The 17,288-nt window shown below is 40.4% G+C and overlaps 1 protein-coding gene across 4 annotated transcripts in view; it reads right to left on the reverse strand.

Moving 5' to 3' along the window:
- Positions 1 to 287: 287 nt before the first annotated feature.
- The window catches only part of Cd47 (CD47 molecule), a 55,064-nt gene continuing 38,063 nt past the window's right edge, over positions 288 to 17,288 (reverse strand). For 2 of the 4 annotated variants that reach the window (XM_041672889.1, XM_041672886.1), the window contains 7 exons: positions 16,420 to 16,512; positions 15,422 to 15,514; positions 13,857 to 13,949; positions 4,280 to 4,311; positions 2,999 to 3,023; positions 2,338 to 2,370; positions 288 to 498 (listed from right to left, as the gene is read on the reverse strand). In XM_041672889.1, coding sequence (XP_041528823.1) covers positions 494 to 498; positions 2,338 to 2,370; positions 2,999 to 3,023; positions 4,280 to 4,311; positions 13,857 to 13,949; positions 15,422 to 15,514; positions 16,420 to 16,512 — 374 coding nt within the window. In that variant the 3' untranslated portion in view covers positions 288 to 493. The remainder of the gene's footprint in view (positions 499 to 2,337; positions 2,371 to 2,998; positions 3,024 to 4,279; positions 4,312 to 13,856; positions 13,950 to 15,421; positions 15,515 to 16,419; positions 16,513 to 17,288) is intronic. The other 2 variants (XM_041672887.1, XM_041672888.1) reach the window with 2 other exon arrangements.

Raw genomic sequence — 17,288 nt, forward strand, 5'->3', positions numbered from 1 at the left:
TACTTTAGTCTCTGTCCCTATGATCTGGAAGTGGCAGTCACATTATACAGCTAGCAGTATGAATGACAAAGCTGCTGGGAACCTGAGTTTACTAAGGCTTGCTGGATACCACTGTTTGTCATGGGTATCTCTGTGTAACCATCAGGTTAATGCTAGGCAAGTCTGATACAGAATTGATTTAAACCCAGTGTCCAGAGACTCGAGGATCTAGCCAGCATCATTCTTGGAAGTTGCCCCTGATTCTTTTGCCCCTCGTTGAGTAGAAACAATAGAAAAATGGATTTCAATTGGTTACACAACACAATCATGATTCATTTATTGAGTAAATTACAGCTGCGTTGATCATCATCTATGGGCCAACACATCTTCCATAGATGAAAGTCAGTTACTGCTGTTTATGTTTTCTTCTCAGAGTCAGCAGGGCCAGGGTGCTTAGACACACTGTGTTCCTTCGCATCTGACTCTCCAGACACAGTCCATCAGTGCCCCTCACTTATTCTGGAAAATAGAAACATTGATATGTTGTCACCGCTCATGTCTACTTCCTACGCATTAAGACATGTTCTGTTTCTAAACGTGAAACTCTTTCAGATATATTATATCAAAAATAATGAGAATGGATCTGTAAAGGTCACAGGGAGAAATCAGGCAAATCACTCCTCTTTTCAGTTTGCTAAGCAAAATGCCAATGACAAATGAAAATACAGTGAACACAGACTGATCATCTCGGCTTGCTGGGTTGGCGCCACAAAAGGCGAGCGCGGGATGTTGGTTTTTCAAAGCAGAACTTACTGATCCAAGAATAGTATTCTATCTCATTCACGTTCGATTTACACCTTTCAGTTAAGAGAAATGAAACAGACTTGTGATCTGGCGTAGGTAAAGGGATGGCACCTCGAACCTCATCCAGTGTGACAAGGCACCCAGAGAGGACGTTAGAAGACTGGATCCATCAACAGACATTTGAAAAACAAATTGTCATCAGCTCAATGTGGCCAAAATTCAGGGCATTTCCAAGGTCCTCACAGATCGCATGTGCTACACAAACAAACAAAAAATCAAAACAGCGATTCTTTAAGCTATCTCCTGATGAAGTGACTTAAAAAAAAAGTCACATTTTAAAGAAAATTAACCAAGAGGCCCCGGAGGATTTTGCACTGGTTCTGTGAAAATGGGGAAAGGTTTATTTCTTTACTTTTTAGTCCACTTACAGAAAAATGACTCCATGGTAGGTAAAAGCCAGATTAGAATATTTGAAAACAAGACACCGAGGGTAAACATGATAAAAAGCAGGCCTAGCATTCTTTACACTTACTCCCACTAAAAGCACCATATTTAGGTAGCAGTGGCTTGTGTAACAAAACACACATTGAAAAGCTACGACAAAAGCCTGTAACTAGGGGACCATTCTGGACTTCCCGTTAAACACACGCCTGAGCACCATTTTAAATTTAGCTCATCCAACACGATGGAAGTATTTTTTTAAAATCTTACTCCGAAGTTAATTGTGCTCTGGGGAAGATGGCCTCCTGTGTTACTGCACCTCTTTGTTGTGGAGGTTAACTGGAAGGTCACAGGCTTTACAATAGCAACGTCTGGAGCATGGAATGGTTTCAAGGACCAATGGTGTGAAGACATTTTTTAAAAATAGGATAAATACAAATGTAGTCCCCAAATACCCATGGAGCTAGAGAACCACAGTATATGAAGGATAAGAATGCGTACATTAGGGGCAAGAGTCAGACTTCTTTGGTTAGAATAAACAAGTACATGTGTTGGTCATATTCAGGAAACATTTTGCTATTGAACTGATGTTCAGAGAAAAGGGAAAGGCTTGGAAGAGTAAGGAAGTCTTTCTCTTTCTCTTTGGTTCTTTCCCACAAGGTTGGAGTTAAGTTCTTGCTTAGGAAAGCAGATATATCACCCCCAGTGTCACACACATGCAACAAAATCATCTCCATGAATGTAGGAGAAACCTTGCCAGAGTATCTATCTGCACACCTCATAAAAACATGTTAAAAGTTCAACAAAGGGACGCATGACCTGAAACGTGCTTATCAAAGGTGGCAACTGCTCTGTGAGGGACCACGAGGTTCCAATTTGTGAGACCCCACAGGGTTTTGTTCTTACCCACCTACAGAAAAATGACACCATGGTAGGCAGAAGAAAAGAATCTAAAACTAGATCTAAGTTTTAAACATCAAGACATGTGGGCATTCATGAGAGACAGTGCCCTTTTTATTTTCTAAAGAAGTTGTCATTTCAAGGAGCTCTTTGCTTTCTTTTTAAGGTCCATGAATCAATCAGCATACAACGACAAGTGAATTTCATACTTACCATCATTCATCATTCCTTTTGATTCTTTAAATGCTAAGGATTAGTAACAAGCAGGCAATTAGTAAAAAGTTAGTATGGCTTCATAGAAATAATCTTAAGATAAACAAATATGCAAGAACACAACTATCCCCCGGCTAGACAGCTAGACTCATGTGAGACTATCATTCTTTGGGATGCATTTCTTGGGCTCACACCCACAGCATCCACAAAAAGCAACAGACTTACTGGAGAATCCCAGGTCTAGATTTACACAGGAAGTAAGTGAAACATTTTGGTATTAAGCCAGGTGGCAACCTGTATATTTGTTTCTAAAATTGACAAATTAGAAATTGGAAGCCACCGAGATTTTTCTCTACTGAGGGTGAAACACTTGACATTGACAAAGGTCAATGGTTCCCTTGCCCAGTGTCACTTTGCAAAAGGAAGCAACTACTATAGCACAGGACAGTGAGAACGTTACAAAAGCAACACTAAGAATTTCTGACGAAGAATCAAGAGATTAAGGCAAGAGAGCATACGAACCAAAAAACAAGCAAACAAACAATACTCCCAAACCAGATTCTTCCCAAGGCATGCATGGGTATTCTAATGCCTTTAATAATCAGTTCAGATTATGATCTGCTAATGGACCAAGACTACTAAGTTTATAATAAACACATACCGTTAAGGGGTTCCTCTACAGCTTTCTGGAAAATATTTAAAATATATTTATACAAAATACATGTTATTTTATGGCTTTTATGTTAAAACTTACACTATCATTGAACCTGTATTATAAGTGGAGACTCCTAGGGTCTAATAGCAAAATAAGACAGCAAAAGCTAATGAAACAAGGCTTCCCAAGGCTAGTTAATAGTTTAATAACAACCATATTATTCTCTTAGTATTTTTTTCTGTGCAAAATTTCCCGCTCCACCCATCATTCTCAGTTCAAGAAATCCCATGGAAGTATTAATGTACAAACACGCAAATTGCAGCAAGAGATAGGAAATACAGTTAAATAAGAGATGGCAGCGAAGCAGCATCATCTTCACATCATGCAAATTGAACTTAGTAGCAGCAAGAAATTGTTAGGATTTAACGGTCCATTGATCAGGTTATCTCCATGAGGCACTAGGAAAGCTGCGGGCTGCTTGTGAGGAACATAGCTAGGACACTACTCTCATCAGAGTAAAGCGCTGAGGTAAATTAACACATTCCATCCCTGACTGCCCTTTGGGTGTGTTCTGTGAGGAGGCCAGATTTATCTGTCAGCCGTTATTTACAGGAAGCTGAGTACAACTTGTGAGAACTCTCAGGCCTGTCACTATGCTGACTCAATACGGTAGTTTGTATTTCCTTTCCCCCTAGTAATCTTCTCCTGAATTTGCTCATTTTCTTAGAACCCCCTTCCCCCACAAAGAGCTTATGAAAGCAGGAAAACGCAATGAGGCCTCTAGCACACTTCGGGGGAGAAGAGTGCTGATAAAACGGGGAATCGTTATTTGGAACAGATTTCTTTTCCAACAGCATACACTTTATATCTTTAAATGAAGTCAGCTTAGCACAACTTCTCTTCCTTAAGATCATGCTTGAAACTGTCGCCTATGAACTCACGTCAAGCAACGCCAACAGTTGGGGAGACATATTGCAATCAGCTTCCTTCTGATGGAAGCTATGACCACATTCCTTCTCAGAGACTGTCCAATTCTGGATGTATAAACTAAGCACAGTCTTACAGGGTCATTTCTCCTACATCTCAGGTATATAAAGGTGTCAAGAGAAGTCTTACAATAGAATCAGCCCCGCTCACTCATGCACAGGCCCTGAAATGACTTCAGCATTGTCTTAATTGGATGTCACATTAAACAGAAAGCAAAACAGTTCAATATTCCAATTATCAACCTCTCATTTGAATTCATCAAGCAATCATTCTTAATTCATTTAATAAACTTGAACTTACCCTAGGAGGCTGTATAGTCCTCTGGTTGGAAGCTGGTATAAATAAAAATATTAATTTAATAAATAAAATAAATGAAGTAATGCAATACTTAATTTTAAGCTAACAAGTCCAGGGCTAAAACTAGAAGGTGCTAGATGCTCCAGTGAAGGCGTCCGCTAGGTGTCTGTTCGGAAACTAGAGGACTCTTGATTATATACATTAACAGGAGAAAGGGAAGCAAATAAGAGCCTACAGCAACTAATAAACACAGACTCGCTCATGTGCATGATCTCTCTCTTGTCAGTTACCCGCTACACATCATGGTGGAAGATCTTGTCAACTACTCTCTCCTACCAGGGTCCCATCTCTGCCTACTACTCAGCCGGGATGGACAGAACATGACAACGAGTAACTTCCCCGGGAGACTATCTCCCACAGCACACTGTTCTTGTGCCCAGTCTAGGAGCTTTCTCTTCCTTTCTCTCCTTTCCAGTCTTCAAAGCTCTAGAAAGCTAACAAACGACAAAAGAAAACATGATCCTGCCAAGCTTAGAGCTATCCCTGACAGTTAGTGTCAGGCCAACCAGGTCCTCTTCTGTGTATTCCTCCTTGGCATTCTGAGTTGTTCCCTTGGCTGCTTCTGACCAGATTAGCTAAAGAAGGTACAAGACTAGGGGGCAAGACAAGAGGGAAAAGAACAACTCTGGATTGATGGGAAAGAAAACGTCCTTATAAAATCAGGCAAGGGAACCCCAGAACAACTACAGCTATCCTGTCACACACTCCTGTGTCCCCAAGACAGGAGAACATGACCAGCATCAGTCTTTCAACGACTCAATATTCTTTTACTAGCCATAATTTCCTACCATACCCCTCTATGTCAGTTCAAGAAATCCAAACTTCTCAAGATAATTTTTACAGTACAAGCATTCAAGAACAACAGCAGAATGAAAAATATACTTTTAAGATGGGGGTGAAGCAGAATCATTTCCAAGTCATGTGGCCTGCTGGAAAACAGGTTCTACTGATACCCTACTGGCTAGCAGACAAAGGCGAGCCCAGGAAAGCGGAGATCCCCCCACCCTGCCCATGCTGACTGGGACCAGGCTTTCTCAAACAGAGAAACTGCAGCTGACAGGCCACTAAATATTACATTACTGCTAGAATTAGAGAAGGATAAATAAGACTAACTAGAAACTTGGTGATGGGAAGGAGAGGTAAAAATAAACAAGTAAACAAGGAAGAGCTTGGAATACAGAGCTCCGGGTAGGAAAAGTACCTACAGGAAGAGAGTAGCTATGGAATGCATCACAAAGCAGGGAATGGGAGCAAAACATAATCATCCTTAAATTATATAAACTGAACTCAGTCACAGGGATAAGTAAGTGTTCAGCTATAAAAGGCATTTTATACACCCTCCACTGAGGATCAGGGAACCCTGGGAGGAGAGGCAGACAGAATATAGGAGCTGGAAGACAGGAGGCAGGGCTACAGAATGCTGTCTTCTGGACATGATATACACATTTTGATCCGGAACTCAATACAACTACACTTGGCTGCAATGTACTTAAACAAGAACGAGCCTATCTGAAGCCAGGCACGGGTGGCGGAGGGACCCAAGAGCCTAAGTTTCCACCATCAAACCAATGACCAATATTAGATTCTAAGAACTGGAGAATTACTTCCTCAATTTAGTAAATACACATGAACCCACCAGGCTCCAACAGAGAGTTCCAAAATCATGGTCAGACAGAGGGCCCTGGTTAAACTCACTGGGTCTTCCAACAAAACAGTAACTCATGAATATGGCAAAGAGACTTTCAGGGGGGTGAGTGGCCTAATGGGGGCAGGAGATAGGAATGAGAATGTGTGTGCAGTTGTGTGTGTGCACGTGTGAAAATGTCAAAAGACACATTTAATAATAAAATGTAAAAGAGATTGAGATAGCACTCTAGTGTGCACATATATTGAAAAACAATAGAAAAAGGATGTATAACAGAGAGTATGTGTGGAAGGCAGATTTGTGCTACTCTGGACCTTGGTCAGAGAAGATTCTTTCTGCAGCTGTTTGGTTCACACAGACTCATAACTAGTCAGAGAACTGAGAATCGGAGACTGCGAATGTCCAGCCACAGATGGATCTCTACATCAGCCTCTCTGCTCACTGAACAGACTGGAAGAGAGACTAGGAAGAATTTAAGAGCTGGAGGATGGGGAGGAGGGCTTTGAAATGCTGCCTTCTGGACATGACGTCACTGACAGACACACCAACTCACAGCACAGGCAGTTGCTTACACAAGAACTGAGCAAAGCTCAGGCCAACCAGAATTCCAGCATGGTTGGGCAGGGGCTCATAGGACCTCCACCCCTAGATGAAGAGTTACTGGAAAGTATGGTCACCGAGGGACAGGGAAACCAGTTTTCTCTGGGGACATGGCTCCACTAATTGGACTCAGGAGACTATGATTATCATCATTATTATTATTGGCAAAAATACTGCCCATGCATGTGGTCAGCACTAACTGGACTTGGGAGACTACTACTACTACTAATAATAATAATAAATTTTAAAATGATTTAAAAAGAAAGACATGAGACAGGAAGAAAATAGGTTAATAGGTCCCAGGGACAGTAGGAGGGAGATAGTTGGGGGTTTATATGATCAACATACATTGAATACATATATGAAAATTTCAAAGAATATATAGTGATCAATAACCATAAAGACTTTTGGAAAAGTCATAGGGAATTATTATTTTATGTTTATTACAATTATGTGTGTGTATGCACACATATAGTTTAAATGAAGCCATGCCAGTTGGGGTAACAATGTCCCCCTAGAGCCATACTATGTACTCAAAACACCACTACCAGGCATAGGAAACATCTTTCCAAGTTGCTCATCAGGGGAGTTCAAGGACTCCCAAAACATTATAGGCTGTTGAGGTTACGTCCTCAAAAATGAAGTTAAGATGTTATAGCTGAAGACAGACACACTTTGGATAGAGGACTTGGAGAAATCAAGCTCGACCAACCTAGTAGCCTCTTTCTTATGAACCACAACAATGACCATAACAGCGAGATATACTCGCAGGTGTGATACTGGTACTTATGTACTGGGGATAACCAACAGCTTTATCATATTGACTTTCAGGCCTGCTCAATAGGAGGGAATTCATGCTTTACATTGTTAAACCTAGTCAATGACTTGTAGCTGGGGAGGTGGAGGACCCAGAAGTGAACCGACTATTGCCACTTCCCCTAAAGCAAAACAGTGTTCTAAATGATCATCCTTGTACTCAAAGATAAATGAGGCTCCCACCCCCTCATTAAAAAACCTTTGTTCTGAAGCAAATTGAGGTGATTTCAGAAATATCTGGTCAATATGCAGAGAACAACTAACCATTGGCTCAACTACTCAACCTCAACTACCTCATCTACAACATAATCCTTATGCCTACAATTTAGCAGAGAACAATTTAGCTTACTCTCTATACCTATATCATAATCCCTATACCTACATCTTAGCAGAGAGCATTGGGTGCTCAAAAACCCTATGCCTACAGCTTAGTATACAGTTCAGCAAACATTGAAGAGGAGGGAGCAGAAAGACTGTGAAAGCCAGGTGACTGGGATGTTTTCTGCAACATTTTGTATAATGGCACTTTATAGAGTGTCTTTCACATGATAGGGAAGCAGCAAACCATGAAATCTCAACAATATGGTTGCCTAAACAGGAACTGCAGAATGACAGCTATCAGTTGACATGACAACATAGAAGAGGAAAAATATCACAAGGCTCTGCCCCTAAATTAAGAGCAATAGGCAACTCATGACTTCTGAGAGAAGGCAGATCAATCTTCTCTGGGGATAAGGCTTGTGGTAGATGATCGAATCCCAAGGAGTCAGTCATAAACACATAGACGTATGAGCACCACTTAATGAATTCAGTAGGTTGTGCTTATAAATTTACATTTACATGAATGTGTGTGTGTGTGTGTAACAATAATAATTAAAGAGTATAAGGCTATGAATTTGAGGAGGGGCACCAGAAGAGCTTGAGGGAGGAGAGGTAGGGCAGGAATGATGTGAATATAGTACTCATATAAAATAAAAGAGTACTACTTAAAGACAGAGATTAACGGGCTGCATCCTAACGATAACTCTTCGGCTTTTGCTGATGTGTACTGTTAAGATGATAATGCTAAAATATTCGGACCTGAGGATGACTAAATAGCAATGAATCTTTCCTACTAGTAAGTAAACATCTTTGAGAATGAAATCAATTAAAACTTCCGTTTCTTAAAAAGAAGTCACTGGCACCTGCAAGATTTTGGAGTAACAGTCAATTCTCAAGAAGAAATTTGTTTGTTGATTTAAGAAGGACCTGAATTAAAGCTCACTATTTAGAAAAAGGAAGAGAAGCTACACACACACAGACACACACACACCACACAAGTACATACATACTGCATACACACTTCACACACAGTAAACACACACATCACACACACATACTACATACACACTCCACACACAGTAAACACACACACCACACAAGTACATACATACTGCATACACACTTCACACACAGTAAACACACACACCACACAAGTACACACATACTACATACACACTCCACACACAGTAAACACACACACCACACAAGTACACACATACTACATACACACTCCACGCACAGTAAACACACACACCACACAAGTACACACATACTGCATACACACTCCACACACAGTAAACACACACATCACACACACATACTACATACACACTCCACACACAGTAAACACACACACCACACACACATACTACATACACACTCCACACACAGTAAACACACACACCACACAAGTACACACATACTGCATACACACTTCACACACAGTAAACACACACATCACACAAGTACACACATACTACATACACACTCCACACACAGTAAACACACACACCACACAAGTACACACATACTGCATACACACTCCACACACAGTAAACACACACACTACACAAGTACACACATACTACATACACACTCCACACACAGTAAACACACACACCACACAAGTACACACATACTGCATACACACTCCACACACAGTAAACACACACACCACACAAGTACACACATACTGCATACACACTCCACACACAGTAAACACACACATCACACACACATACTACATACACACTCCACACACAGTAAACACACACACCACACAAGTACACACATACTGCATACACACTTCACACACAGTAAACACACACATCACACACACACATACTACATACACACTTCACACACATTAAACACACACATCACACACACACATACTACATACACACTTCACACACATTAAACACAAACATCACACACACACACCACACAAGTACACACATACTGCATACACACTTCACACACAGTAAACACACATATCACACACACATACTACATACACACATCACACACCCATACTACATACACACTTCACACACATTAAACACACACATCACACACACACATACTACATACACACTTCACACACAGTAAACACATACATCACACACACACGCGTGCGCATGCGCAGTGTTTCGCTCTGGAAACCATATAAATATCTCAGTAGAGAGTCTTCCCAAGCTGCTCTAACTTAATGCACTCACCACGAGCAATGGATACCATAAATTACTGCTGAGTTCTAAGTTTTGTGTAATGCACATGCCCGACTACTAAAAGTGAAACATAAATCAAATTTTGAAAAACAAAACAGGGACCTTTAATGGTGAAGATAAGATAGCTGCTAACAATGAAGAATGCAGGGCAGGGTGCCAGTGACCGTAAAGGACAAAGGAGCAGCCCCCACTGCTATCTGCTGAGAGCAATGGGGAGGGGCAACTGCACTGCCAATACCGAAGCCACGTTCTAGCCTACTCCATGAAAGCATCTATGCACCTGCCCTCATGAGCTCTGCATCTCTGTGAGAGCCATGGGTGGCTTTAAATGAAAGACCCTCATTGTGGCGGTCCTCGGGGAATGCTTATTCCTCACATTCAAGCAAAAAGGTAACCTCATTTCTAAGTGGTAGAGAGTGAAGCAGCCGCCCCAGCAAACTAAACTGAGTTAGAACATTGTGAAGGGCCATCAAGACACTGAATCTACAACGCCAAGTAGCAACCCCTATATTTACACTTTATAAAGCAAAGGTGCTATCTACATTTCTGGTTGGTAATATGAAGGATTGTTGCTTAGAAGTTTTCTCTGAGATGAAAACCTCCACCACCCTGAGGAGTAAAGAATCAAAATTGCTTCTGGAAGTCCATGAAACTGGCCAGATTCATGAGGCGTCTTCCTCTGCACACTTATATGAGCAGTAAAGATTACAGCAAGTCACTCTCAGAGAGGCTGACCTGGAAGAAGAAGCTCAGACCCACTGAGCTCTCTCATAGGACTCCCCAACCCACCATGCTGCCTGAGGGTTGAGTAGGGTTTCAGCTTTCATGGGCTATTTGTCACCCATGCTGGGGGGGGGGTTGGTTTTGAGACATTCATTCCTGCTCCTGAAAGTAACCCCAATAAACTCACTGGTTCACCAAATTTGATTTTGGGGTTATTCATGTTTTGACCTGTCACGTTTTTCTAATTGGGAAGAGGAGATTTTTCATCTCCCCAAGTATACTGCAAACTATTTTAAAGTTACAGCTCATAAACATGTTCACCATAAGTAATACCAAGAAGAGTTTTTCTGTGCTTCCACCGTCCTTAGCAGCAAAACATGGCTGCTAAGTTCTCACTGCCCAGTCTGACTTGCCCAGCTCATTCTGAAACAAAACTACAAGACCACCGCACACTATGAAGGACACTAGCCAGTCACGTCCTCAGGCTTTATAGAACTAGCTGCATGGGAGTTAATTTTTCCTGACTTAATTCTCTCCAGTGGGGATATAAGCCACGTGAAGGAGAATGGAGAGATGACTGGTCAGTCGTTGTCGTGTGTCATGAGCCTGGGCAATGGTACTCATCTTTTTTTTTTTTTTTTAAATCAAAATCCATACTTGCAACGATTCTTGCTATGTTACTCACTATGAAATACCTGACCATATGCCATTAATATATTTTTAGGCTTTCAACTCCTCAGGAATGATTTTTCTAGCGATTTGTATATAGCCCATACACAATGGACAAGAAAATATATCTGAATAAACACACACACAATATATGTGTGTTTCTGTATCATTTCAGAATCCTGAGATGTTGTGTCAGGCCTGGTTCTGACCACTACCAAGTATCTGCTCTAACACTGCACTAACAGGTAATGGCTTTAAAAACAACTCTTGTGCCACATAAAATAATGACATCATGCGCCCTACACAAAACCAGGCTCTGCTGTAGGGGTATAGTTAGTTCCCTTTCATCTTTCTTACGTGCTCATATTAAGCTATTATAATTTTTTGACTTCATAAAATTAAAATACTTCTCATAAGAAAAAAATATAATTCAAAAACTATATTTGCCATAGAAAGCAAAAGTTAAAATCACATTCCTTAAAACCGCAATTAAGGTTACAAATTTAAACTCAGAAATAATGAAAAATATAAATGTTATCATTCTCACAGGGATATTAACTCCTTTAGAAAGAGAGCTTTTTTTTTTTTTTTTTTTTTAAAGTAAGGATTTTACTGCATTAAAATCAAAAGTCACCCATTTCTACAACGGTGTCTGCAATGAGCAGAAATTATTTTGGAAACACAACTTTCACTTCCTGGCAGAAATGCTCAAATTTGCAACCTTAATGCTACATATGTTCAGATTTACGCAGCCAGACCACATAAGCAAAACATTCATTGTCCTAGTCTACCACAGTATCTAGAAAGCAGCCATCCTGTACCTTTTCTTCTTGCCCTTCAACTGAGCGAAGGTGTCTCTCTCCACTCTGGGGTCAGACAAGTTGATGTAAAAAGTTAATTTAGGATAGTCTCAAAGTGTCAATAAAACTGGGAGAAATTCTTAACTTATATACAGTGTATTTGTCTCGTAAATCACCACCAAGAAAGAATCTTTGGGTGCTCTGATTTCACTTTTACCACAACAGTGAGCAACTAGAGTGGCTTTACCGGCTCCATGAGGACATGGGCCATGGAGAAAGGGCGGGAGCAGAGGCACAAATCTCAGGACAGATATACTGAGCATCACTCATGACCAGTTATGAAAGCCTGGGAACAAGGATGCAGTCTAGATAGAGAGGGGGAAAGAAGAGCGGAGAGCTGACCGTCAGCAGAGAAACCTATCCCACTGCATCCTTATGTGAATCCTGCAGGTCACATACTGGTCTTAGCATTCACGGGAGCAACCAAATCAGCACTGTCAGCCTTCAAGTCCAGACACAGGCTGATTGGAAGACTAACAAAAATAGACTATGCATCAGAATTCATGGCGTCAGAGTCAGCTCCTGAGCGCCAGCCTGCTACAGATGTCTTAGTTGGGTTTTATGGGTTTATGTGGCATAGTGTCAGGAAAATTCAGTAAGCAACAACTAATACTTCTCAACATAAAAACTAAAAGCAAGTAGACTTTGGAGTATTTTAGTTGTTTACATTAAAACACTAACTAAAGAGAAAAGAATATGTATATGCAATAGATCAATTTTCATGGTCAGAAGTTAAACAATGAAGTTCAAAATTAAAGACAAAATTTCTTTGAGTCTTAGGTAAATAGTAGGAAAATTTTATTGACTATAATAACTAACTTTTGTATTAATTTTCAGAAAATGTCCACCTGATACCACATTGAAAATACTGATTTGTTTCGATGAGTTTTAACTTTGGATTTTCTTATTATGCAGTGAGGAGTTCGAACTGCTTCCTTTAAGGGAGACCGTCATAGATCAGGTGGCTGGGGACAGGTGTGGCTTAAGTAAGGCACACTCTAGTTTAGACACCGTGAAAAACACCTATCTTTGTATACACGTACACAATAAAAATGCAGAAACCACAGAGTTGAGACTGGCAGGTTAAACACCAAATGGCAAGAGCAAGTACCAAAAACCAACCAAAAACTGACTTTAAAGGCTGAAACATGTAGAATTTAAAGATCTCTCTAATAAATTCCACTGGTTTAGCACTCTTAGAAGTGTCTTAAAGTAGTGCACTGGAAGTCACTGCGCATTAAGTTACAGAGGTGACACGTTTCATTTTCAGTTTCTGTCTCCTCATGGCTGTCTGTACATACAAGCAGCGTACACAAAGAGCAGAGGGACCAAGAGCTCCACAAGAGGACCCTGGAACAAGGAATGAACCTTTTATAGCAATTCAAAATGGAACCTTCAAAGCTGTCTTCTTCTGCTTAGAAAATACAGTCTATACTTTCTAATACACAAAGCCATTCTCTTCCTTAATTTGCAATTCAAACCGCGTGAGCGCACATGCCTCCTCCCTCGCTAACTGCCATCTCTCCAATTGTATTTTCTCGTTTTTGGAGACACCAGTCGATTTCCACCCTCACCTGGAGGAACTGACTAAGCTACTTTTCTAAGTTATGTATGTGAAAATCTTTGCAGAGCCTTAAGAAGTAAGATCAACTTACCAACAAATTTCATATAAACTAGGCCAAGTAGTTCTGCTAGAGCTATGATACCCAGACCTGAAATCAAAAGGGGGCCGTGCACTGGCTCACAAGCTGTAAAACAGACAAAATTTTGTTAGAAATGCATATAAAGTAAACAGATTTTAATTTCAAAGAATCAATAATAACTAGTAATATAAGATTTTTTTTAGTGTATTTGGTGGATCTAGGTTCCCGACTCTGTAGATTTATATACTAGGCAAATAGTGCTACCACTGAGCTATACCCCAGCCTATGCCAGCTTTAAAGATAGCATTTCTGTTCTAATGATTAGTAGAAACATTATCTACATGCATACAGTTAAAGAATGTCTTCATGAATAACTCAGTAAAATAGCTTCATTATTAAAAAACCATTTTTACATAGTGTGCTGTTATATCAAGATTAGTGAAAAACAGCGTGTAAAGGCCAAGGTCACTTAAGTACACCTGGTTATTTGACAAGTTCTCCCACAGATATGGGCACTATAGTTGGACTATTAGAACAGTCATGCCACAAGCCATATACAGGCAACCTTCTTTTAGCAAAAGGGAAATGCTATTTACACTGGTGTGGGAGCATATTTGTGTGTGTGGGGGGGGGGGTGTTGAAAAAGAATGGCTCACAACTCCAAACGCTGAAAAATGGGCCGAGACACAAAATCACCGCTCCCTGATGGTGTTACCAAACAGAGTTTGCCAGTTTGCTACAAAAATTAGCTGTACCTTAACCACACAATGCAAAAATTACAGCCCTTGGTATTTAGCCAACTAGAGCTGAAAATTTACATCCACACAAACACATGCTCATTGATGTTTACAGTAGCTCTTTGCGTCTGTCACAAATAGAGGAAAGAACCAGGATGGCCCCTCAGTAGGTGAATGCAAAATACTAAACACATTATGGCAACAATATTTTTCCAGCACTAATGAGCTATCAAGCTATAAAAAAAGACATGGATGAAACTTAAGACATAGTTAAAAAGGAAGGAAGCCCGCAAGAGAAGGCACAATGTAAGCTCTGTGTTGTGTGTGGACACGATCTGTGCTTTTCGCACAGCATAAATCTAGCTCCAAGGCATTTCGGAAAATGCGAAGCTGTGTGGAAAGTTAAAAGGTCAGGGATGACAGGGGTTAGGAAGAGGGACAGATGAACAAGTGGAACATGGGGATTATTCCATGTGATACCACAATGGGCATACGTGTCGCTGCACATCCGTCACAGCCACAGAATGTCCTGTGCAGCACCAGCGACCAACCATGATGCAAGCTGTTAATTTGGGTTGGTAAGGATGCCATGTTGGTTCACCCACTGTATGGGTGTGAAATGCTGAGGGAAGCTGTGGGTGGATGGGAATAGAAAAGGGTGGGGTATATGGTAAGTCTCTGTACTTTCCACTAGGTTTTTCTATGAATCCACAATTGTTATAAGAAAAGTCCATACAGTTTCAAAAAGAAGAAGAAGATAAAAGACGACAAAAGGGAAGAGAAAGTAAGAGCTCTAACCTGACTGAAACAAAACCAGACACACAAAAGAATATGACTCACCCATGATGCAGAGACACAGTCCAACCAGAGCAAGGACGTAGCCCAGTACTTGAGTGATCAATATGGCAATGGTGAAAGAGGCCATACCAAATGCTGAGGGAGGAAAAGGACACAATAGGAACGTGTTGAGAACACACAAGAAGCAATTACTCCTACTGGCATTTGACACACTCAAAGATGGACTGCCGTTCCTCATCGGATGTCACGTTTTCCAGCTAACCTTTCTACAGGAGCGCCAGCTCCAGAATCACACACTCTGAAAGCCTATATTGTCGGTCATCTGAGAGGGACTGGCAGTTTTTTACCAAATTCTCAAAACAATGTTGCTGTTACATTTATAAACTGTAGAGTCTGAATGACTTGTTATGCATGGCTTATCCACATGCATACAACGGTTGTGGGGATAAATTGTGTGTATGTGCGTGTGTGGAAGATTTGTGTTTTCCTAACTAACCTTTAAATATAGCCTAAGGACCTAAGACTCAGTGCTACATAAGACTCCTAACAATAACAAAAGTATAACCTAAATGCACAAAAATTGTACTGATTATAGTTGGAATAGCCATACCTTCCAGGGTCACCAACAATAAGAAACTACGTTTCTAAAATCTGTGACTTATAGCCCCATCTGATAGAACCTGTCTTCTTATTGCAAAGGGTTAGTAAAAGAGGAAAAAGAATGCTTTGAATACTGACTTATAGCTACAAAAAACTAAAATTAGAATATGCAAATAACCATTAAAAATTATACAGCGCACTTTAAATTTACAACAATTCCATCAAATATGCAAAAAAAATTCTTTTCGTAAAATAATTGTTGAGAAGACCTAGCAACCTGAAAAATCAATCTGTATAAGAAATGTCACTAAGCATACAATGGACAATCTAATAAGCCAATTTCTATTGAACTTTTAAAACCACACAAGAGTATTTTCACTGAAGTATTGTTTTTTTTTAAGGGAAATGGCAAAAATCAGACTGTAAAAATAAACACTCACCTGTCATAAACACATTGTACTGAAGCGGTATTAATATTCCTATAGAGATGACAATGAGGCCAAGTCCAGAAGCGCTTTTTACAGGATTTTCTCCTGTTATAAATAAATACATTTTTAAAATACTTTCTTATATACTTCTGTGTGAAGTTATATACTTATTCTACTAAATGTTTTAATCTTAATACTACCTTATACACTGCATAAGGCTTAAAGATGTTTTTTCCAAGTTCACACAAAATAAGTAGTTCTTATTTTAACATTGAAGGCCAAGCCAAAGGATTTGTATCTCAACATGATGAATCCTTTATTTAGTTTTAACTCTTTAGCTGACTTAAATCTTCCAGATGATGAACTTGCCCTTGCCGTCCACCGTCCATTCATTCTCAGTATTCAGCCTGTCCCCAAGCAAATCACCTGCTCTTTCACATCGTCTTCTGAGTCCTCAGGCCCTCACCAGCCCTGGATGCAAACCCGGCTGCCAAATATGTGTTCTAAAGATCTGCCTGTACCTCAGCCTCCCTAAGAGATGTAGTGGTGTTCTGCAGTCTGCTGTGGTGAATCCTAGCCTTTGCTTTTCTTCCCATCTGCCCCCTGTCACAATTTCCTATTTGTATTTCCACCTCTCAGCGACAATGCCCACTTCAGAAAGACATGTGTATTTCCACATCTCAGCCAGTGAAGTCTACCTCCATAGTGGATTTAATAGGTGCCCTAGTTATAGTCCACCTTCCTGATCCTAGAAACTGAGTGCTACCCCATGTGGCAGAATAAATACTGAATGGGAAAAAATATGCTACTAAGTCGAGGATGTAGAAGGAAGACCTTACCCAAACTGAGTGAGTACCTGAATACCTTCTTCCTGATGAGTG

The sequence above is a fragment of the Microtus oregoni genome, unplaced genomic scaffold, assembly GCF_018167655.1.
Source record: "Microtus oregoni isolate MIOR12 unplaced genomic scaffold, Mior012 000023F_ref0000262, whole genome shotgun sequence".
Lineage (NCBI taxonomy): Eukaryota > Metazoa > Chordata > Mammalia > Rodentia > Cricetidae > Microtus > Microtus oregoni.